Source organism: Lingula anatina, chromosome 5, assembly GCF_051362555.1.
Source record: "Lingula anatina isolate TDL-2025a chromosome 5, LinAna3.0, whole genome shotgun sequence".
Classification (NCBI taxonomy): domain Eukaryota; kingdom Metazoa; phylum Brachiopoda; class Lingulata; order Lingulida; family Lingulidae; genus Lingula; species Lingula anatina.
Genome location: NC_141771.1, coordinates 326,222 through 349,232, shown reverse-complemented (window position 1 = coordinate 349,232; position 23,011 = coordinate 326,222). Strand labels below are relative to the sequence as shown.

General features: G+C 41.6%; 3 protein-coding genes across 21 annotated transcripts in view; 1 reads left to right on the top strand and 2 right to left on the bottom strand.

The window, feature by feature from the left end:
- Positions 1-3,864, top strand: part of LOC106159807 (rho GTPase-activating protein 21) — a 95,262-nt gene extending 91,398 nt beyond the window's left edge. For 12 of the 13 annotated variants that reach the window (XM_087013398.1, XM_087013396.1, XM_087013395.1 and 9 more), the window contains one exon: positions 225-3,864. In XM_087013398.1, coding sequence (XP_086869524.1) covers positions 225-2,671 — 2,447 coding nt within the window. In that variant the 3' untranslated portion in view covers positions 2,672-3,864. The remainder of the gene's footprint in view (positions 1-224) is intronic. The other variant, XM_087013406.1, reaches the window with a different exon arrangement.
- Positions 3,865-4,970: 1,106 nt separating this feature from the next.
- LOC106159757 (uncharacterized) lies at positions 4,971-9,549 on the bottom strand. Its single transcript, XM_013536162.2, has 3 exons — positions 9,366-9,549; positions 5,852-6,008; positions 4,971-5,422 (listed from the first exon to the last, which is right to left on the bottom strand). Exons 1-3 carry the CDS (start codon positions 9,366-9,368, stop codon positions 5,175-5,177), a joined length of 408 nt encoding a protein of 135 aa, XP_013391616.1. The 5' UTR covers positions 9,369-9,549; the 3' UTR covers positions 4,971-5,174.
- A 5,773-nt stretch (positions 9,550-15,322) lies between these two features.
- Positions 15,323-22,898, bottom strand: LOC106158117 (high affinity copper uptake protein 1). Of its 7 annotated transcripts, XM_087013408.1 has the most exons (6): positions 22,648-22,898; positions 19,681-19,851; positions 19,444-19,611; positions 18,948-19,014; positions 18,322-18,490; positions 15,323-16,064 (listed from the first exon to the last, which is right to left on the bottom strand). In XM_087013408.1, exons 2-6 carry the CDS (start codon positions 19,822-19,824, stop codon positions 15,857-15,859), a joined length of 756 nt encoding a protein of 251 aa, XP_086869534.1. In that variant the 5' UTR covers positions 19,825-19,851; positions 22,648-22,898; the 3' UTR covers positions 15,323-15,856. The 7 variants fall into 7 exon arrangements, with proteins under 7 accessions (XP_086869534.1, XP_013389451.2, XP_086869533.1 ...); XM_013533997.3 differs by lacking the exon at positions 22,648-22,898 and adding an exon at positions 20,036-20,082 and having other exon boundaries at positions 15,339-16,064; positions 19,444-19,851; XM_087013407.1 differs by having other exon boundaries at positions 15,340-16,064; positions 19,444-19,851; positions 22,525-22,653.
- Between the last annotated feature and the right edge of the window lie 113 nt (positions 22,899-23,011).

The window sequence follows — 23,011 nt, the reverse complement described above, 5'->3', positions numbered from 1 at the left end:
TCTCCTCTTGAAAGTTGATTAAATGATTTCATCATCTGTATTAAGTCAAGTTTTGAATCTGCCAAAAAAAGTGAATGTTTCCCTTTTCTGTATTCTGATAATAAGTTTATACATTGTAATACTTTGCCATCTGCACTATCCGTTGGTTACTGAGTAGATGGATTCCTTTTATTATGACACTGAGATGAGAGTAACACTACTAAATCTGTATGTTTTCATTACAGATGGACGTGAGATCAGCGCCAAGGATCTGGTGTCTAACATCATCCAAGCAGCCAATAAACGGGTGAAAAGAAAGGACAAGAAATCCAGCAGTGACAGCTCAGACATCGGCAGTGAATGTGGCTTCAATGAAAGAAACATTGATGAAGCAGTTGTTGCCAGGCAACTGAAAATGCAGGGGCAGCCCACAGAGAGGGTTGAGTCAGGAGGTCAGAAAGACAGTGTGTTCTCAACAAAAACGGATTATGTGGATTCTAGGAGTAAGTCTGAGGATCGAGGACTGGACCAGAAAACATCTGAGGTGAACTTGCTGGGCAGGTGCTCTACAGAGGTCAGTCTGTCCTCAGTGGGCAGCAGGGGACAGTCTTCTCTGGACAGCCACCAGCCCCCGCCCACTACCACCACCACTGTGACCAGTGTCTCCTCACAGGAACAACAGAGAATAGACTCTGGCTCCTCACGACAGGCGCAGAAAATAGCTCCTGTGTCATCGTACTCTGATGACCTTGACCTACAAAGACAACAAGTGACGGAGAAACAGGCATTCCAGCGAACTTTTAACACCATTTATACTCACAATAGACCCTCCATCACGCGGCCTCGGTCTGAGGAGTCGCTATTAGACTCCCGCCTGGATCACGACGAGGTCGAGATAACTCACGGGTATAAGAAGCCCAGTGTTAGCCACGAGGAGAGAAAACGGCGGCTGGAGTTTGAGGCGAGAGCCATGAGACAGAAAGAGGAGGAGAGACAGAGAGAGAAGGAAAAACGGGAGCTGGAGAGACAGCGGATAGAGGTGGAGTTACAGAAGACACAGCGAGAGTTGGACGAGGAGAGCAAGGACAGTAGTTTGGAGGACTTGCTGAAACACGCTCAGCCGGGAGATATCACTAACAAGATCTCAGACTACAGCAATAAACTGGCAGATCTCAGCAATAAGGCGGACACCACCTCTATCACGTCAGATTATTCTACAACATCATCTGCTACGTATACAGCCTTTGAAAATCAGCGCGCCCCGCCTCCACACCAAACATCCGACTACTCTAGTAACACCTCGCCGACAAGTTTACACGCTGACGCCAAATTAAGTCTTGTAGATCCAGAGCATTCCAGACCTTTACGATCTAACATGCCAACTGTCCAGTCTGACGGTCGTCCTGCCTTTGGAGGTTCGAAAGTGTACGCCGTGACAGTGAGCCGTTCTGCCCACCCGGGACACTTACGGCGCTCTCATACCACCGACCTGGGCTCCGGCATCGCGCGTATCCATCTGTCTCAGCACCCGGCTCAGCCACAGCACGCGTCCTCACGCACAATAACATTACGTCGAGCGTCGGTGGAGAATGAACCTCGGCACAAACCGCCGCCTCACGACGGGTACACTCGGAAAAGGAGGAGTCGGGAACTGGAACCGTACCCTCACGATCTGAACACAGTGGACCACTCAAGAGCCCAGCACAGACGTGGCTCTTTAGACTCCTTACGGGACTACTACGACCGCCATGATGTCAGGCATTCTGTCTCCAGCGCGTCAGAGGAGGGAGATAGCTCGGCCCCCCTTGAAGACAGACTGAAGGCTCTCTTGGTGCCTGGGAGCAGTGAATACACCAGGCTACCATCCAGTATACATGATAGTAATAGAGTTAATGTGCAAGAAAATATAAGAGACAAAAGTTCTGGTAGATTAGATAATAAAAGACCAGAAAAGACTGAAACTAAAATAGGCATAGCGTCGCGTTTTGAGAGAAATCCACCGCCTACAAGTGACAGGACAGAGAACACTGCAGTTAGTTCTGGAGGCGCGCCTGAGGGTAACAACACTCAAACAATACCGCCCAGTCACCAGGTGATGCCAATGACAAAGTTTGAGAAGACGGGGTCCAATCTCAGCCAACAGGCGGCCCAGGGTGGCCGCGACACTGTCCAGGGCAGGCTGCGCAAGGCGGGCTCTCTGGATCACCTGGAGATAGACGCTCACTCCGCGGAAAAGGTGAGCTCGCCGGAGAGGACGGAACAGTCGCCAAAAAGCGAGGTCTCGGAGGAAGGCCCGAAAGTGAAACGGCGGACAGGTGTGGATAAAAAGTTACGTCGGCGGCACACAGTGGGAGGAGTCAAGGATGTCGATCACTTCAGGGCCATTGTGACGTCACTGGGCCAATCAGAACCCTCGAAACAGTCAGCATGGGAACGTCTCCAACCACGTGACCGAGACACGGGCGAAGAGGACGACAGGAATTTACAGACATGGCTGGCACGTGAGCGACTTCGCACTAGTGCTACTGACTTGACTGCTGGGCTAGCCAAGGCGCTTGTTGATATCAACCTTAGTACGGGGGAGAGGGGAGGGGAACGACCTCTTCAAACGGACATCGCTAGACGAGAACAAAAACGCTACAGACAGCATCATAATACAGTGGCCACAGCGCCCGTGGAGTCTAAGATATAACATGTTTTTAAATGAAAATACAGTGTAAGTTTTAATACAAATGTGCATAATGAACTTGATATGTATATGTAGTGCGTAGATGTAGAATTAGCAGGCTCAATGGACGCGGTAGTGAACAGTGCATTTATTACAGTTTTGTATAATTTAATAGAAAGTGAAAGACTCCCAGCAAACACATTCTATGAACTCGGCCAACTGTCGGTACATTTGTTGGGATGTCAACACAGCCAAATTATACCCAGCGCAATCACACCTAACACAACCAGATACAACCACACCTTACAGTAGGCCTACCGTGATACAGTGAATTTGTGTACAAAGTCAGTTGCTCTAGTATGCCTTGCAATAGCAGGATGACAGTGGTCATTTTATATTGAAGTTTTTCATTTATTTATATGTAGTCAGTTTACAGCTCTTCTTGCCAAAGCAGTTGATTTCATATTTTTAAAATACTAATCTAGATATTTATACGAGTCAATGCCAGGAGTAGACCAGGCTGGCTGTTATTGTGAAGAAAATGAATTAATATTGTTTTAGCAATTCTAGTCCTAGCACAGTTTTAATTTACAATTAGTTAATTCAAAGCAACTTGCCAAGTAGCTGTTCTGTTAAAGAATATCAGGACAAGGAAGGCTATTAGGTTTGATGATGTTATTTAATGAAACATATTTTGTGATGTAAAGTTTGTAAAGTAGCAAACGATCAAGAATTTGATTTGAGGCATCAAGTCGGCACTGTAGAATTCTATGGCCGGTAGTGGATAAAATGTCTTGATAATTTTGTTCCGTGTTCAACAGTGGTTTTTGAGCTGTGATTCATTACTTTTGTAAACTTAGTTTTAGATTTGCATAGATATTTTATCGCCATCCCGCCTTTACACAGACATGTCGTCTGCCGCAGTGACGTCACAGCGGGGCATATCACGTGACGATAAGATGAACATAGAACTCTTAAGTATAGAATAGAAAATCTAGTCTGTGAATACCAGTAGCAATACCGCCACAAGTAAATACTCTTGTACAGTTTTGTTTTTCATATAAATCGTGTAAAATATTGATATGATTTACAATTGTAATTTGAGCCTTTTTCAGTATTTATAAAATTGATACCATCTCTAACGTGTAATCGGTGGAATATGAATAATGTTGTACGCTGACAGGAATGAAGATATTCCATTAAACAGTATAATTCTATTCCTATCATCGTTGGCTTTTTGTCTTAGTTGCCTACGTGCCTCTGGGCAGTAAAACCATGACACTGGTCAAACCTTTTATCTGATGATTTATACGTATTGACATCGTAGTAGTTTGCTGGGTTGTAAATGGAATTTAATCTAGTGATTCTCTAGTGTTATCAACGGTGTAAACGCCCAAACCTGAGCAGATATCGTTGTCAAATCGACAAGCCTGGGGGGGGGCAGATTGAAGGGTTCTGCATCACGAAAACAAGACCCCCCCCTATAAGGCACCACGTGAACAGAGGTTTCGTGGCCCTTGTGTCATTTTGGGAAAATAGTGTGAACCAGACCTGCCTTTTGGTGGAAGATGTCTTTTTTCAAATAGACCGAAGACTCGTGAAACAAATGGGAAGAAACAAGTCTGTGCTCTCCCCCATCCCACCCCCATCCCATCTCCCCCAGCCCGTCCCAGACATCTATATGGAATTAATGCTTCGTGTCAGTGAACTTTACTGGCAATTTCTACCCGCCACCTAGTAAAGGGTGGGGCTAATCATGAGGGTCTCCGGTAGTACGTTACTAACCAGGCAGGTGGTATCATAGGTATTATAGGAAAAAAGTGAAACGGGCATAGTAAAATAACTGTCTGTTTATCTAAAGACATATCTGTGAATATCCTGTGAATAGTCAATCTATGGCTCTGGTAGAGGGCAGAAGGTGGGTGTCATTTCCCGCGTTCACATCATCCTTATATCATTCCAAACCAGGTGACTCAGACCTTAATCACAGCGTCCTTGATTTACAGCTAACACAAGGGCACCGTAATCGCTGTATCAATACTGTAATGGAGTATCAGGCTGATAGGAGGGGAGACACAATGAACTGTTTATCCTGACACCCACCTTCCCTTGATATCAGGACTTCACTCGTGATTTACACGGCGGACGTTAGAGTGAGAATGGAACGCTATCTCTATCGCTGAGTTAATTTCATTTTGTTTGTTCCGGACTATAAATACCAAAGTTGGCGGGTTGGGATTGATCACAGACACGCTGATGTCTGCCGGCTTGGCTTCTCCTGACTTAGTTGGACTTAAAGTTGAGTAAAAAGTAAAGAAATGAGTACAACCACAATATCTTTATTAAAGCATTCAGCCGAGTACTCCTAGTAGTAACAATTAGCTGATATTGCCGTAAATAACTTTCTTTAACTACAGTTCCTTCTGCGAACGCAACGCAAGCTGCCTACGTAAAGTTATTGATCGTCCTTTTGATCATCTGGCCGTACTTCTCGAGCTACCTAACGACTTTCCAGTCGCCTGTAGCTCTACTTGCCCGGGGCGACCTCCAAGACAAACTGCTGGTTGCCCTGTCCGTGTCTGTTCCAGATCTTAACATCAGCGCCAGCGTCTGTGGAGTGGTTCATGACGTCGAGAGCAAGGTCTCCCCCCATCTCACTACAGATGGTGTTGTCCTCACAGAGCACCCAGCGTTGGTTTGGGCCGCCATTGTGGCTCCACATACATACGTCATTACCGGGGCTGGCGTTGCAGTCCTTCAGGTCCAGAACCTTGCCTTAAGTAGAGAAATAGAAAAAATTGGTACTTTTTGTGAAATCTCTGCGATATTGTTTTAACTATTTAAAATGGGAAGTAATTTTTTGAAGAGTTAACATCAACAAATTATGGAAAAGATTCCAGTTTAGTTTAAACGGAAAATGTAGGCAAATTGCCCTTGGACATTTTTTTCTCTAAAATAAATTTAGTCTTTACTTAACAAAATATTTGCCAACCAAGTCGCGTGTTTTAAGTAATTTGACAATTTCTCGTAAGAGCCTTGGAACCATTTCAATTTTTACTGGAAAAAAGCAATCGACATAAGAATTATGTAGTCAAGAAAGATATTTGGATCTATCATAAATGAAAACTGTCTTGACTATCAAAACTGAGATCCAATGAAACTATTTTTACATAAGAATTATCTAGTTTTCTGAGCGCCCCCTACCGTTGAGTTTGCTCCTGAGCACACCGTCCTCGTACGACCAGAGCTGGTGGTCGCCGCCAGAATACTCCCACATACAGATGGTGGCGCCATCGTCGCCACAGCATCCCTTGATGTCCATGACAAGACCAGTCTGCTTGTTACGAATTACGTAGTACACCTAAAGGACAGCAGATAAAATGTGCTATAATAAGTTACGAATCACGTAATACACCTGAAGGACAACAGACATAATGTGTTGTAATCAGTTACGAATCACGTAATGCACCTGAAGGACAACAGACATAATGTGTTGTAATCAGTTACGAATCACGTAATGCACCTGAAGGACAACAGACATAATGTGTTGTAATCGGTTACGAACCACGTAGTACACCTAAATGACAACAGACATAATGTGTTGTAATCAGTTACGAATCACGTAATGCACCTAAAGGACAACAGACATAATGTGTTGTAATCAGTTACGAATCACGTAATGCACCTAAAGGACAACAGACATAATGTGTTGTAATCAGTTACGAATCACGTAATGCACCTGAAGGACAACAGACATAATGTGTTGTAATCAGTTACGAATCACGTAATGCACCTAAATGACAACAGACATAATGTGTTGTAATCAGTTACGAATCACGTAATGCACCTAAAGGACAACAGACATAATGTGTTGTAATCAGTTACGAATCACGTAATGCACCTGAAGGACAACAGACATGTATTTTAATCAGTTACGAATCACGTAATGCACCTGAAGGACAACAGACATAATGTGTCGTAATCGGTTACGAACCACGTAGTACACCTAAATGACAACAGACATAATGTGTTGTAATCAGTTACGAATCACGTAATGCACCTGAAGGACAACAGACATAATGTGTCGTAATCGGTTACGAACCACGTAGTACACCTAAATGACAACAGACATAATGTGTTGTAATCAGTTACGAATCACGTAGTACACCTAAAGGACAGCAGATATGTGTTGTAATCAGTTACAAACACAGACCGATATGTCTGTCTCCATTTAGGGTTGGCGGTTGATCCAAGCATTCATAGAATTATTTAATTATGAATATTATATATTTTTCAACTTTCTTAGCTATTTTGAGACAGACTTGTTATATACTAGTAAAGCCGCTTACTTATAGGGACCATTCCCAGACCCTATCGTACTGAGTGGATGGATATATCTCCTATCTATCTCTCTATTGCTAAATTGCAATCAACTTATGCGGCTTAGATGTCTGTCACGCCTACTGAAGCTGGTAGGGGCAATTTTAAAACTATCGTTTAGCAGCTTCAGTAGGCGTGCCAGATATCTAAGCCGCTTAAGCTGAAAGCAATTTAGGGATAATCCCTTGGAGATCGATCCTGTTAGATCGATCTATCTATGGGAACCCAGTCATAGGTGCTCACAATGTTAGTTTCACGGTTGTAAAACATTAAAGGGATAATCACTATTCGTATGAGATCTATATTTCATAATAAAAACATTGTGAATAACTCATAGCAATATAATATATTCTGTTGTACCACAAAAACGGCAGTTATAGCTATTATTCTGATATCTGAGCTTGTTTTTAGACCATGTGACCTCCACTGATGGCTATACTCTGTTATAATCTCTTAAGAGATTTTAACAAAAAAACTTTTTTAGAAAAAAACCAGGGACTAACTTTGAATGTAAAAATTGATTCATTAACCATTGGTTAGTATGGGAAATTTGTTTTTTACTCCAGGAGAATTCATTTTTTGGCCGAAACGAAGAGTTATTATCCCTTTAAGTGACGAGCAGGAAACAGTTGACTATGAAGACAAGAGGTATCTTTGCAATTTGTAACCGGAACTTAAATTAGTTATTTTTACCACGTACCGTATCTTAGCCGTCAAGATATGCTTACAGTTGCTCATTCAACTGGTATTTGAATGAGATTAAGTCTACGATAAGAGAAGAAATTAAAAGAGAAACAAACGATGTTAAATGGGGAGTGACACGTGACTGGAATGAAATCTCCATTAAGTCGTGTCGTTATGCAGGGGAGCGGGGTTCACCACGGTGTGTGAGCCAGGTCTTTCAAAAATAAATAAATAAATAGAAAGAAACAAAAATGAGTTCTTATTTATTTATTTTTTTATTCATTTATTTATTTATTTATTTGTTTATTTATCCAGTTCCACGTTATCTTATTCCGGTTCACCGTTTTTCATTCTTATTTCTATTGATTTTTTTTTTATATTCTTTTTTTTTTTTATCAGCCTTGCAGAAGTAAAGACTCGAACCAAGATAGTCTGGTGCTTATCATACCTTGCTAGGGGACAAGTTTGACAAGGAGGCATTAAAGATAATTAGTTCTATTGGTTCTGTGTACATTATCAGCACCTTGTCGTGTGTAAATTATCAGCAGCTCCTCATGGACCAGAGCAGGAAGGCGTTCCCTGGTGGAGGAGGTGTGTACACAGCGTTCTAGATAGGGTTGGTATTCAATGTGAACTCAGATAATGCTGAGACTAACGCCCACATTAAGTGGATCGCCAACAACGAAAATACTCCAAGGGATGAACGCGCTGGTGGCTTAATATAATATTTCACGTTCATTTACAGGTACATGGTGAAGTAATAAATGATGCTCCTGATTGGATGGACAATGACGAATAAATTAGATGGATTTCGCGATTTTAAATATTTTCCCGCCATTGTAAATCAACAATCTGGAATTGTAGTAATAAATGAACAAATCTTAAAGCAACTGTGCATGGGGGTCGATCCTGTGTGTAAGGTATCATATATTAAGCCAGTCTTTAATGTTGTCTAATGGCAAGTTGTGTCAGGTTATTAGTAATAAAATTGCTAACCCTGCTTAAAAATGCCATTTTCATGCGAAGCGAAAACAAACAGAGCATGCCACCGTTTACAAGGCCACTAAACCAGTGAAGGCAAATATCATCTAGAAACTCGCCATCCCTCAGGTACATCTGAGCTGAGAAACTTGTTATAGAGACGCTTAGCAAGATCTTGGAACTTGTCTCAAACCCTGGAATGTTGCCAAAGTCCCACACATACCACATGACAATGAACTACAACTACAGATGACTGGCTTGATAAAGATTTCTTTGCTGCAAAACCGCACTAAAGATGACGTTTATGAGTCACCTGTAAGTTTGTCTTGCAGCCGTGCCTTAGCGCTGGATCTTAATTATTATTTTTTTTAACTGGCAAAGTTACATACTAATACGATTTACCAGAAAACATTTAGTGTAATAGCTGTAATACATCAAACGCCCAATTTATCATCAAATTAGAAAAGAAAATATCATATAAACGACACGAATGTCTCTTGGGTGAACTTTGAGCGCTTTAACGAGAAACAATACAGCTTCTCGTGCCCCGTGCCATTAATACTCTAAATATTGAATGATCACGCAGTTTTCATTAAGATCGTTTATCAAGTGCCGCACAAACAACAAGTTTAACATGAAGGAATCTCTCTCTAGCGGCAGAACTCTTACTCACCATTTTGGAAGGTTGGAAGTCTCTCCGGCGCGGCTTAACCAGTCACTGGTAGTTCCCGGGTAAAATGTGACCACCCACCTCTCTACAGACCTAATATATAACTTCTCTAGTTGACACAGTCACTGTCACATGATCTGCAGGCTCGTGAGGTCAAGGTCGTCCTGATTAGCAACTCTATGTCATTTGCAGTGACAAGGGAAATGTCTAGCAGTTATCTGAGCCTGTCACGCTCACGGACATTTGTTAAGATACTTCATGGTATATTACCACTTCATAGGATAAGAATTACTACTTCATGATAGAAGGCGACTTCATTGGTTAAAAAATAAGGACCCTTAGGAGACTTCGTAGTATATTACCACTTCATGGTACATTGTATCCAAACATGTTTCAGTTCTGGTTGGATGTGGAAATTAGGCGTAAAGGTCGATATGAAGTTTCATTCTAGACCATGATTTCCAGCGTGACGCGTGTATTTGAAATGGGGTGTGTGTGTGTGGGGGGGGAGTAACATTACTCATGATAGTGCGTATTTTATCTCGTTGGAGTTTAATGAAGCTGTTATTTTCAGATGTTCTCGTAGATACCCGTGAAATTAACTTCTATAAATAATGTACTTTATTTCAAGAGCTCCGGTCCAGTGACGGAAAGCATAAAGCTAGTTTTTTGTTTTACCCATTTAGTTTTGAGATTTTTTCAGATTTCAGGACGATTAAAAACTAACAATATTTGGACGTTAAATCATGGCGGGTCTAAGGCACTAGATGTATAAGACAAACGAAGTGTATAAATAAACACATTGCCTGCCTTTAAACTAGGGCATAAAACTGACCATGTGTGGTTTGATTGACGGCGCAGGTTTATAGATGTGGCTAGTACACAGTAGCAAGAATGTATGTCTTTCCACTGTAGGTAGAGAACTCTACTAGGCTTTGCTCCACACTAGGTGTACATTAATATCTTTAACAAACCGTCTATTCCATTATTCGTGTTATAGAAGTATCTCTTTTGTAACTATGACATAAATGTTAGGACTTGCAATAACAAGCTGTAAAAATAGGCTTTTCTATTGATATGCACCATAAACGTTTCGAAAATATCTCGGTCGTTTAAAAAGATTGACCTCCTGGCCTATATACTTAATGAAAACGCTTAGGTCGGAAAGTCTGAAATCTGAATGATTTGAAACGGTCAACTGTCCAAATAGATGTTGGGGAGAATGAAATACTGGGGATTCATAAAAGTGGTGTAGATCCGCATTTTGCAACTGCAACGCATTTTGCAACCAAAGAAAATCGTGAAAACGAATTTTTCAACCGGAAGGCATTTTGCAACCAGAATTTTTTCATAGTCAATAAATAGCTAGTGTGAAGTTCTATAGAGGTAAAATTGGAATGGGGACGGGGTTGTCTCGGCTAGGTACGCTTACATTGGTCAAGCTTTCCCTGTGGTGGACAATTCATTCTATACATACATAATCTATTTCACATTGTTACTTCCTAAACCATCATAGATAAGAACTTGATACAGGTACGTCGGGGATTAATAAACCTATCATTATAGGAATTTGCAAAGGCTCTTCGGAATTCAATTGTGACTTGGGGTGTGGTCGACCCTGGGGGTGGTCTATTCTAATTTTTACATCGGATTTTATGCTAGGAACATGAAACGTGGCTACATACTATTTTGAATGTGGAAGGGCACTTCGGATTTTTTTTTTTTTTTGGGGGGGGGGGGGGCTGGGGGGGGGGGGTGAGTCTAATTGACATTGTTATTCCTGCTATATCTATCCTTAAGACCAATAAAGCTGGGAACGTAAGGCTATGGGGTCTGAAAAATCTGTCTTTGGGGATGTGTATGGGTCCTTCTGGGTTTTTGTGACATTGGGTGTGGCCGTCCCTGGGGAGGTTGATTTTAAATTTTACATCGTTATTCGTGCTTCTACCCTTACGCCATTACAGTTAGGAACATGAAACCTTCCGGGCTGATAAGCTTACCATTGAGGATATGCATAGGTTTCCGGGAATGTTAGTATGATATTTCAGGTGTGGCTATCCCGGGGGGTGGTTGATTCTGTTTTTCACAACTTTATTTCTGCCATCTATACCCTTAAAATTTAAGGAACATGAAACGGAGATTGATGAACCAGTCATTTTAATGAATGTGCAAGGGTCCTTGAGAAATGTAGAGAACAGCAGAAGCACATACAGAACTAAATGGACTTCCAGCCATATGCATAAATATAGGTCAGGGAATCCAATTAAAAACTAATTCAAGGCCCCACACACTCTATCAGGAATCCTAGCGTTTGACTGCTGTTGTGTCTTAACACAAAACAAAATGTTTATTTCCCAAGTAATTATTTCCCAGTAATTAACATGTGTGTTTTATGTTAAAGAACAATGGGACTTGGACCCTAGGATTCCTGAGAGTATGGGGTCTTGAATGGTTTTAATTAACTTGACCTATATTTAAGAATACGACTGAAGGCCTGTTATTTAGTACTGTCTGCTGCTTTCTCTACATTTCCCCTTCCTTCCTAACTCGAAAACCGCCATCAGATTCACACATAGGATGTAGTACTAGCTGGGTCGGTCCAACTCTGCAAGGAATCTTAAGTGCAATCTATGGAATCAGCTTCATTGCCTGACAAACCACTAATCACTCCACCCCCTAGGGACGGCCACACCCCAAGTCACACTAATGTAGCCCACCCATTCACCAAAGACTCATGTTCCTAATTCGAATGGTCTAGGGGGAGATGAAATAAATTACGGTAATATATATGTGTACCATCCCCAGGGACAGCCACACCCCAGGTCACAAAAAAAAACCCTGCCTATGCACACCCCGACATTTTAGTTTCCTCAACCTAAAGACCTATGGGTATATAGCAGAAAATACAATTTAAAGATAATAATCAACCACCCCTAGGTCACCAAAGTCGCCAAAAATCCGAAGGACACGTGCACATCCCTAATGGCAAGTTTAAATATCCCCAACGTCTCATGTTCCTCACTTTAATGGATAGAGGATACCAGTAACAACGATATAAAAAACATATACCCCCCCCCCCCCCCCCCCAAAAAAAAGGGACTGCAAAGTCCCACTACTAAAGGTAGATAGCAGGGGCCCCGATAGCAGAAATTAGATGTAAAAATTACAATCAACCACAATAACAATCAACCACAATTCTCAATAAATATCAATCTACAAGCCTGTTGATCTCGCAGATCAACTACGTTAGTTAGGCTGCTAAACAACGAGTAGGCCTACCCCCCCCCCCCCCCCCCCCCCTCCGAACGCCTTATTAACAGGTTTCCAAATGCAGACTGTGCCGCAGATAATACTTTCGGGTCAAATGAGAGCCAGCCAAGGGCACATTTCGGGGACACCATTGATCACATCATGATGGACATTCACAGGTGTAGGACCAGAACAGAGCATCTCGGAAACCAAGGGACAGACGTAAATCATTACACTTGCGCGTCTTTCCTCATGGAAAAATTAGTCTTATAATCCAGTAACCTATGCGTAAATTATGTTTTCATAGCCTGGTTTACCTGATCCATTAGTTTTATGCATCAAGCGGATCTGGGAAGGGAGGGCCCAGGGGGTCTGGACCCCCTTTTTTTCAACGCTCACCATAATGTCCCATAATGTACTGATTTTTAGAAATACTGAATCCTCACCTACATACGCCTGTGTATTTTAAAATTACTCAAAACATGCATCCAATACCACTAAAGAAACCCTATTCAGTCACTCAAAACATGCATCCAATACCACTAAAGAAACCCTATTCAGTCATAGGGTCTACAAGTGAATTAAAACGTACAGTTTACCTATTTTGGATAATATTTACAGTACAAAAACATTATATTTCAAAAACGTTCTCTCTCATAGCGTTGGGCCAACAACAGGTACTATTTCACCATTATCCCATGAAGTCGCAGGCAATATCTTATGTGGAGATGAAGTCGCAATTTATCCTATGAAGTCGATTTGACAGTAAAATCAGAGCATTTATCCCATGAAGTGGTAATATACCATGAAGTATCTTAACAGACGTTATTTGAATTTTTTTAGGAAGGAATATTTTCATGAAGGAATATACGCGTGGGAGAAGATCATACATGTAGGCATGAAATGTGTCGTTTGCGAGGAGACTTATTAAGTATAGGTAGACACAACAATGACAAAGTTCCCCCTTGTTAATTTCTTGAATTCATCAGCGGAATATTTTTTTCCAAATCATTTTTCATCATTTTGTTTTCCTATTTTTCATACTGATAAATGAAAATAAGGGTTAAAATCGTGTTTTACAAACTTTTAATAATCTCTTTGATGTCACAATAACATCAGTTCGTGACTTCCCGATTGCAGGAACTCCTGACTGTCCGTTTCTTCCACGCACGCCAACGACAGCGCTGTGCCTGACCCACCCGCCCACTGAATATACGTTTTACTTCTTATAGTAATAAAATGCAATTTTCAGATTTCATATCTAGCAAAAATACTGCAGTATTTAAACACTCTAGCATTCGAACCCGCGTACAAGGGTATAGCTGCGTTTAAAACCGCGGAAGTACCACGGAGCCGCAGAAGTTCGTTGGTAGGTCTTACATCAAATGGAAACTTTCTATCTTGTCACGCAGAGGGCCAGTTTAGTTGTACATGTTTGCATTTGCATTACAGTAGATAACCCGAGTGCCGTACAGATGTATTTTATCAAGCGCAACCCCAGTCCCTAAACATTGTCTTATCATCATCGTTGAAGTTCACAATGAACACGAGGCCTTGCTTGAGAAACCGACACGGAACGTTTCTAGATAATTTTTTTCCCTGTGACTTCGTTTTGTGCTGAGGTTTAGTTTGGGTTCACCTATGACGTTAAAGAGCACAATGGGATCAAAGGCGGCCCCCTCACCGAGACGGTTAGGTTAAAGCAAGCCCTTATAAGAAGGGATCATTTCAAAACTTTCAAACGTGTAAAACATGGACAAAATTAAGAATTATTTCCAAGGGTAAAAGCAATTGCAACGATACGAATTTTGAGAAAAACCTATTTGGCTGCTGAACGGGATATACAGTTAGTAAGACAGGATAAGAGAGGGGCAGAGCCAGGATTTGAAGAGGGGGTCAGTGTTTTTACGAATGACAGGCCTCGGATTCGAAGCCGACCCTAGGCCCCTTGTGGTGGGGTTTGGGGCCCGCTGAAAGGCCCCATTATATTTTGGTGTTTTGAAGGTCAAACGGTGCCATCTGGAACGGTTAAGAACTATAAATCAGCTAGTTAAAACTCTAATTTCAAGAGGGGAATATTAGTGTGAATCACTGTTATTTTTTTTCGGAAACCAAAGGGGAGGGGGGTCAGGAGCCCCCTGAACCCCCTCTAAATCCGCCACTGTACTGAACGTGATTGATTATAGCTGCTTTGTTGTATATGTGCTTGTTAAATAGTGCTTACCAGGGGGATGATGAAAAGTTTTTTAAACGCCATTAAAATATTCAAGGAGTTGAGGTTTATTTTATTAATCAATTTATTTATTTATTTAGTTACTCATATATTTATTTAGTTATTTATTTATGTGATAATATTACATATTGCCATCCCTCGTATAACACTCTTCTCGCTTTATGTGCTCCGCAAGCACAATCCAGCAGTGATTGCTCATCACGTCACAGCACTTGTCTCACCTAACGCAATGGCACAAGTGTCTGTCTGTGGCAAGTTTGTCTAATAGTTGTGTGATGCTTCTGCATTATATTCCATCAGGGTCAGGAAAGTCTCACATTATGTACTGGTATCAACTTCACATGACTGTTTACACTAGTCCATACCGGTGCCTTTTCTGGGTTGGTTTTTTTTTTTTTTTCATTTTGATAACTGTAAAGCAGATTAAATGTTTGATAGAGAAATAAAATCACCTGTTTGAAGTCTTGCCTTTATGAATAAAATTGGTCTGATGCTGGAGTGTTTTCATTAAGTTTAAATCCAACTTTAATTCATAACAAGAATAAGTCAAAAACTTTTTTCTTTAAAAAGTTTAAAATATAATTCATTTATTCCGTGGTATACAGATAAATATACCATTCTTGAATAATAATGTCAGATAGGCCTTATATGATTTTAATCAGAAATGGAAATATGTGGCAAGCACTAACCCTCCACAAAGCTTACAGAGAGACTTTTTACATTAGGTTTTCACAGATTTTCTCTGGCTATTTCTTTGCCATTTTCTCTCCTTTCTTTCCCCCAGCTAGAGAGACCCACTGACTCCCCCCCCCCCCCTCTCAATCCGCTGTACGGTAAGGTTTAAAACTATGATTCAGCTAGTCGAAATTATGATTTCAAGAGGAGACCAGAAATGGAAGGGGGGGGTCAGGTCCCCCCTGACTTCCCCTCTAAATCCGCCACTGAATGTGGCCCCCTGTGTAGTTCATTACAGTATTTTAGTGGGGGTTTGATATCAGAGGGCGGCGTATGGTTAGTTACAGTGTTCATTCTCGTCGTTGACAACGCTCCGCCTCCAGCCAAACAACAGGTAGCCGACACCCGCCCCCACACACACCGCCACACACAGCCACACGTTGAGCAGCATGAAGACCATCATTAGAACGTAACTGACGAAGACTTGGAGGATGTGGAGGAACGCTTGGAGGTAGTGAACGCAGCGACACATGTGGGCTCCACACCTGAAAGTAACAGTGGAGGTCATGATGAGGTTACACTGGTCCCTAGTCGACTTAATGACGTGTTTGTCTTCAACCCTCTCTTCCCCTCTCTGTGGCAGTACCTGTGATACCTGCCACCCCCCCCCCATCCCCCACCCCTGCCAAGGTGTGAGGCCTCTCCTTGCTTAAAGAAAAGCAATAGTTCTCGATCTCGGCAGTATTTCCATGATGTCGAAATCAGCAGAGGCTTCGAAAAGGCTCCGGATTATTCTGCACACACTGGACAATAGAAGTGCTACCCCCTGTATCAGAGTAATCAAATTTATAATGCCTGGTCTACTTATAATGTGACTAATGAGTATAAAACCGCTGTACCATGGAATTGTATTGTTGGTCTTTTTGTGAAATTTATTGTTAATAAAATGATACCAGGAGCATATCATTCCACAGTCATTTATCTCCCCCATAGTATTGGTTCAGTAGGGGTGACACTTCTATTGTCCAGTGTGTGTATTACAGTAAAGTACACTACACTGCACTGAACACTCTAAATGATCCCTAAAATATATATTCCTCCTTCTTTTCTTCTTTTTGGGATTTTTTTCAAAGGTTTGTTATCAATACTCAGACCCTTATTTCTGCCCTGAAGGCGAGCTGATTTACACCATGGATATACATTAGAACGGTGCAGGCACGGGATATCCCCAGCTATGATCTCTCCTTACACTAACCTCATTAATACTTGATGTTTATGGAATTATTCCCAAAGATATTTTAGGTCTACGTAGTTCGATCCATCTCTGAGCAGACTCTCGCTGAATGCAATCAGATTAACACGCCTCCGGGGTTGAGTAGAATACAGAAAAACTGGCAATTGTGCTAGAAGGTTTGAAACAAGATGAGGCGTGTTAATCTGTTTTAACAACAGAAAAACCAATTACATGCAGTCAGAGTTCTCGCGGTATGGATCGAGCTTATTAGACCGACAGTTTCACTGGGAATGAGCCCTAATGTACTGAATGTTTTTCAACTCGTCGTCTGTTGTCTTAGGGGCCATTCAGAATGAGAAGAGCCGAGTGCTAGCTGGTCCACGGCCTAAATATGGCGGACCTATATGAATGGAAGACCGCTTAATCCTGTAATGGTGTCTCCGCCTCTCAAACTACTCCCCACTCGTCGTCCCTCGACCGGTCGAATTGAGACGAGATTCAATTACTGTGCCCCTGCAGGGACAACTTGTGGGGAGGCATGAAAGAGGCGGAGAGACCATTACAGGATTAAGCAGTCTTCCTTTCATGTAGGTCCGCCATATTGAGGCCGTGGACCAGCTAGCACTCGATTCTTTTCATACTGAATGGCCCCTTACGTCCTACATAGTAAAGAAATGAAAAAGTGACGTGACCGGAGTACTAATCTTCAAATAAACACATTAATGGCATGCCCCTATGCTCAGGTTAAGTTATAAACGTGGTTAGCTTTCCAATAATTGCACATGATTCCCATTTACATCTTTTTTATCTAAAAGAAGTTATACTTCGGTTTAAAAAACGCGACGTCGGTCTTGAATATAAATCTTTATCTGCAGTAAAGAACAGTTAATTTGGGACAAGTGACAGGACGAGGTAGTAGCAGACGCTGACTTCTTCACAGAATGTCATGGCATACCTCAACATTTCTGGCTTATATGTGACAGTGTCAGGTGAGAGGTCACAGGTGTGATTACTTTACCTGTATTACCTGTCATACAAAGTCAGCACGAACGCCTATTCTATTACCATTTTTTCTATTACTTTTATCCTCAATGAATATACCCATTTTATCATTTGAGTGGGTTTTAGATCAAAATACCATGCTAACTAAAAACTTCATCAGCAGTGTTAAACACTCAGATACTATGATGGCGTCTTCAATCAACCTTGGGCGCTATTTTCTGAAGAATGCGGCAGGACATACATCGACACATTGGGCAAAAATCATTTTGATTTTAGTTGTACAATAAAACCATCACAGTAACAAAACAAATGTTGTCATGCGATCTTAGGGACCATTCCCAGACCCTATTGTACTAACTATGGATCGATCTATCTCCAACTGGATTCTAGCTAAATTGCAATCAACTTAAACGGCTTAAATGTCTGTCACACCTACTGAAGCTACAAGGGGACAATCAATTATCGTGAAGCAGCTTTAGACATCTAAGCCGCTTAAGCTGAAAGCAATTTAGCGAGAGACATTTTGGAGATGGATCGATCCTGTAGGTATGGGAGCCCAGTCTTACCCTCCTTTTGGCTTCTTGATGTTTGTGTCATACCCGCCGCCGCCATTTTGACAGGTGTACTTCTCCCCCACACTGCCGGCATACCGGTGGTTAAGGTATTCTCTAAAAGATTTCAGGCCTTCGTATAGAACAGACAAGATGAAGAAAAAGATGCACGTGAGCGCAAAATCTGGAATAAACGAAAAGATAAATGGATAATGGAGGAAGTTTTGATGAGGCAAGAAAGGATGGAGAAATGAACGATAAAATGTATGTATGTATCAGATATATATATATATATATATATATATATATATATATATATATATATAAAGCGTTATTAAAGGACTTTTTTCTAGAATGAATTTAATTGTAAAATAAGTTCTCATGCTTATAAATATTTATATCGACTAAGATTGACGTGTGCTTTGACTCAAGGCATTGTTAGGAAAACTGTCCAAAACCTGAAAAGGAAAAAGGTCTGTCTCAAATACAGTCTTGACTAAAATTTGATCATATTTATTTATCGGAGGAGCATTGCCAAACAGAGTTCATTGTATAAACTGAATATGTACATGTAATCAGAGAGAGAGAGAGAGAGAGAGAGAGAGAGAGAGAGAGAGAGAGAGAGAGAGAGACTGACTTACTCCATTCGTTTGAAGTCACCCATTCTCGGAAAAGAATTATTTCTTCAAAACCAACATGGAATGAAGTCTAAAAATACAGAAATTAACAAATTAAAATAAGTAAATGACAACAATTTCGGAGAAAGCTATCAGTTAACTTAACAATGAGTGTTTCTCCTTTTTCAAAAAGGAAAACATAAGGTGAGAAAAATAAGAATAATCTAGATACCAAACAGTAACCATCGGAAATATTCGACCATTATGGTCAAAGAACTTCTCATTATTTGATGATATCGTGATCGGTAACGGTTTCTGCGTACGAAGAAAGATAAAATCTGCCATTAACTAGTTTGGACACATCTACTCATACAAACCCACTCTCTTCTCTTCTCCCTCCTTTCTCTCTCTCTCTCTCTCTCTCTCATTTTCTCTTCCTCTCTCTTTCTCTCTTCCTCTCTCTTTCTCCCCCGTCCTCTCTCTCTCTCCTCTATCTGTCTCTTACCCCCTTTCTACTTACCGCATGACCACCCGTCATGTCATGTCCGCTCATGTCATGATTTGTCATGTCATGTCCACTCATATTGTGACCAGTCATGTTATGTCCACTCATATTGTGACCAGTCATATTATGTCCACTCATATTGTGACCAGTCATGTTATGTCCACTCATATTGTGACCAGTCATGTTATGGCCACTCATATTGTGACCAGTCATATTCATGCTACTGTTCATGTTGTGGTTCGTCATGTTCATATTCATGCTACTGTTCATGTTGTGGTTCGTCATGTTCATATTCATGCTTCCTGTCATATTCATGGCGTACGACAGTGTTACTATTCCAAGGACAATAAAAGTCATCGATGTCCCCCTTGGCAGCGTCATGGTGATGGCTGCCATGAATTACTCCTGATCTCTTAAGTGTGCCTGAAAATTAATGACGTTAAAGTTATTTGTTATCCTACATGTCCCGGGAAATCTCCTTGAAAACTCTCTTTCAGTCTCTCTCTCTCTCTCTCTCACACACACACACACACACACACACACACACACACACGCACACACACACAAACAAACACAATTTATAAGACAGCTAAAAAAGAAGGCCTACTACTACTTGTCTATTTGGCAACTTTTAGTACAGGTCGCTAAGTCGCCGACATATTCTGACTACATACTAACTTGACGTAACACCCTATGTAGTTTGACGAGTTCTAGTTTGACATAATTACATTTAATTGCAGGTCAAAGCGACCCTGTACCCCCGTAAGCTTTCCTGTCGGGGAATGGGGCCAGGTGATAAATGACACTATTGACACGACGACATGAGTCGTGATACAATGACAATAAGATCAAACTATAATACTCAGCAACTGGTAAACATCCGCAATGGTGAATGTTTTTAATACTTTTTCTACCAGGGGTGTTATCAATACCATGACCCAAAAACTGGTCTTATCCCCCCCACACACACACACACACACACTGCCGTCTCTCTTCCTGTAAGCCTGACTTACCTTGACGTTTAGGGGAAAATACACTAATTTTAATCCGAAAAACAGTCAAAACAACGCTCAGATACACGTATATTTTCGCCTATTGTGAAACGAGGTTAACACAGCTAATAGAGGCACGGTTTAGACCCCGTCAGTGAAGTGTCGCGTGTCGCGTCCTCTACACTGTGGCCTTTGATTAACGTGGCGTTAACGGCTGGCAGCACGCTATCAGACGCGGTGTAGACCCCAGTGTCTAGATCTTTGTGAAATAATTGACTAAATCGCTGATGATAGAACAGAGTACTTTACCTTAGCCTTAGTGTCCAGGAGTAGTCTCTACCCTCGCTGTCCAGGTCTCTGTGACTTAACGCTCACAGGTGTTACAGGTGTTACAACTCTGTGATTAACTGGCGGAAATAGAAGGTGCTCGTAAACTGACTGCCACGCTACTGACTTGGGGATTGGGATGGGGTGGGGGGGGGGGGGTACATAGAATACTCTGAGACAGACGCAGTGTGCTGATACAGAACTTTTGTCAACAATACACGGTATATCTGACTGAAAATATCCGTGTGTTTAGTTAATGCCAGTCCCACCTGTGCCAATGACTGAAATGTAAACCACGCGGTGTTTGTGTTCATACAAAGCAGGTGATATAAGGCTTCATGTGGTTTGTCAAGGTACGCCGGGTTTAGGATATTCACACAGTTAATGAGATCACGCACGAAGAAAGAGATCCGCGGCCAGCTGCACGGGACTTGGATGGAGGCACCAGTCTTTCAAATAAATAAAAAAAGGATCGGACGGCATCCAAAGTTTACGTAAAATATATATAGTAATGTTTAAATTTTATTCTAGTGACGCACATCTAAATTTTCTTCAATATTTAGACGTGCGTCGCTAGAATAAAATCTAAATATTTTGTTGTGCTATTTAAAAATATGGTATCACCCATGGGAACGATTAGATCTGATAGGTGTGACGTCATCCTAGGGTTGTAGGGGAGTCAAGAACGGACTAACAACTCTTAATATCCTGGTTGTAAGTTGTTTTGTGGCCTTTGTTGATTTTTATCATGGCCGCGCGTTGGTGACTATGGACACGACTATGACTACACTGTATATAGAGTACTGGATAGGGAGTCCGGACAGTCACTGTAGATCGACTGCTGTAATCCAGATAAAGATTTTACTTTTTTATCTTTTTTAATTAATAAAATTTTAATTTATGATTAATTTCAGTTGAAAAGCGAAAGAAGCAAATAAATGCACCTCAAAATATCAACTTACAAGTTGAAGTTATTTTTATATAATCATGCATATCTTGTAATCTTGGCAGGAACTTGCAACATATCAAATTCCATGACATGCGCCGTTCCTGACATGATAAATAAGATCTCACGCCAACTTTATACAAACACATCCTGTGCGTACAATGTACATGTATCTTTTACCATATCATGATTCTCTCTTAACCCTGGCCGTCAACGGACAACTGATTTGTGACGGAAAATGTCCCATTTCAGCGTCATCACCAGGACACGCAATGTACATCTTTGGTTTTAGGACTTAACGACATCTGTCTACACTCTATGAATATGCACATACCAGGCACCAGCGTACTGTGAAATTACACGTCTGTACGAGCAGTAGTTTTACGTCATCTGTGACGTCCAGCGTTCCCCTCTGTTAACTGACTCTGATGTCACACATACTTGGTCCGAGTCTGCACCCTTTAACCCGCGAAGTGATGAGATGGGCTTATTAACACAACTGCCCCAAACTGAAGTTGTTTTCACACTTACTGTGGGTTTACTAGTGAGCATCTAGAAGGGGTAGACTATTGGAGGGGGGTGGGGGGGGGGGGACCGGTGGGGTGGGGTGGGGTGGGGTGGGGATGGGAGGAGAAGCCGGTGAAATTACCTTGACTGTCTATATTTAAAGCCATGCTTACAATTCGCCCCCATATTCCAGAGTATACAGGTAATAGATTTGATGTGCAGTATGAACAGGACTTAGTATACAGGTAAAAGCCCTAGAAATTCGTGCTCTCGGTGAAAAATATTGCCCCTTCGCAAACGTTAAGTATCGAGTAGACGACCCACCTGTGGTACTGTCAACTTGTCTCACACCTGTCACAATTCCTGCACTGTCCACACAACACTTGGCACAGGGAATTAACGTAAAAATCACTTGTTGTCGCTTTAAATAGATAGGTGTCCACTTACCTGCGTATACTACAGTCTGAGCTCTTACCGAGCGCGCTGACGTCAAGTGGTCATATTGGTCATCGTGCCCTCACTTACCGTCACTTGTCCAAATTCAGTCCCACACTGTTCAGTCCCCACACTCGCTGCCTCTGCGGTGTTATTGATCCTAAACGTGATCACGGTGACCTGTTTATCAAAGTGCGGTCGTACCCAAGGGCGTTGTGCATAACGCGTTTATTTTCCCTCAGCGCTGGTGATATAATTTCTTTCATTTTCATTCTGACCTGGAAATGAGGATTAAGGCACGGGCTCGTTCAACGTTAAAATTACTTGACTTCAGGGCAGAAACCGCCAAATAATTCCCCGTGGACGACCGTTCTAA

Excerpts from the sequence above, each read along its gene's own strand:
- LOC106159757 (XM_013536162.2), bottom strand. Across the intron at positions 5,423-5,851 it reads GCTCAGGAGCAAACTCAACG|GCAAGGTTCTGGACCTGAAG; the intron begins GTAGGGGGCGCT and ends TCTCTACTTAAG.
- LOC106158117 (XM_013533993.3), bottom strand. The coding sequence starts at position 19,824 with ATGGCAGCCATCACCATGACGCTGCCAAGGGGGACATCGATGACTTTT. Across the intron at positions 19,015-19,443 it reads ACATGACGGGTGGTCATGCG|ACTTCATTCCATGTTGGTTT; the intron begins GTAAGTAGAAAG and ends CTGTATTTTTAG. Across the intron at positions 16,065-18,321 it reads ATCAAGAAGCCAAAAGGAGG|GTGTGGAGCCCACATGTGTC; the intron begins GTAAGACTGGGC and ends TGTTACTTTCAG.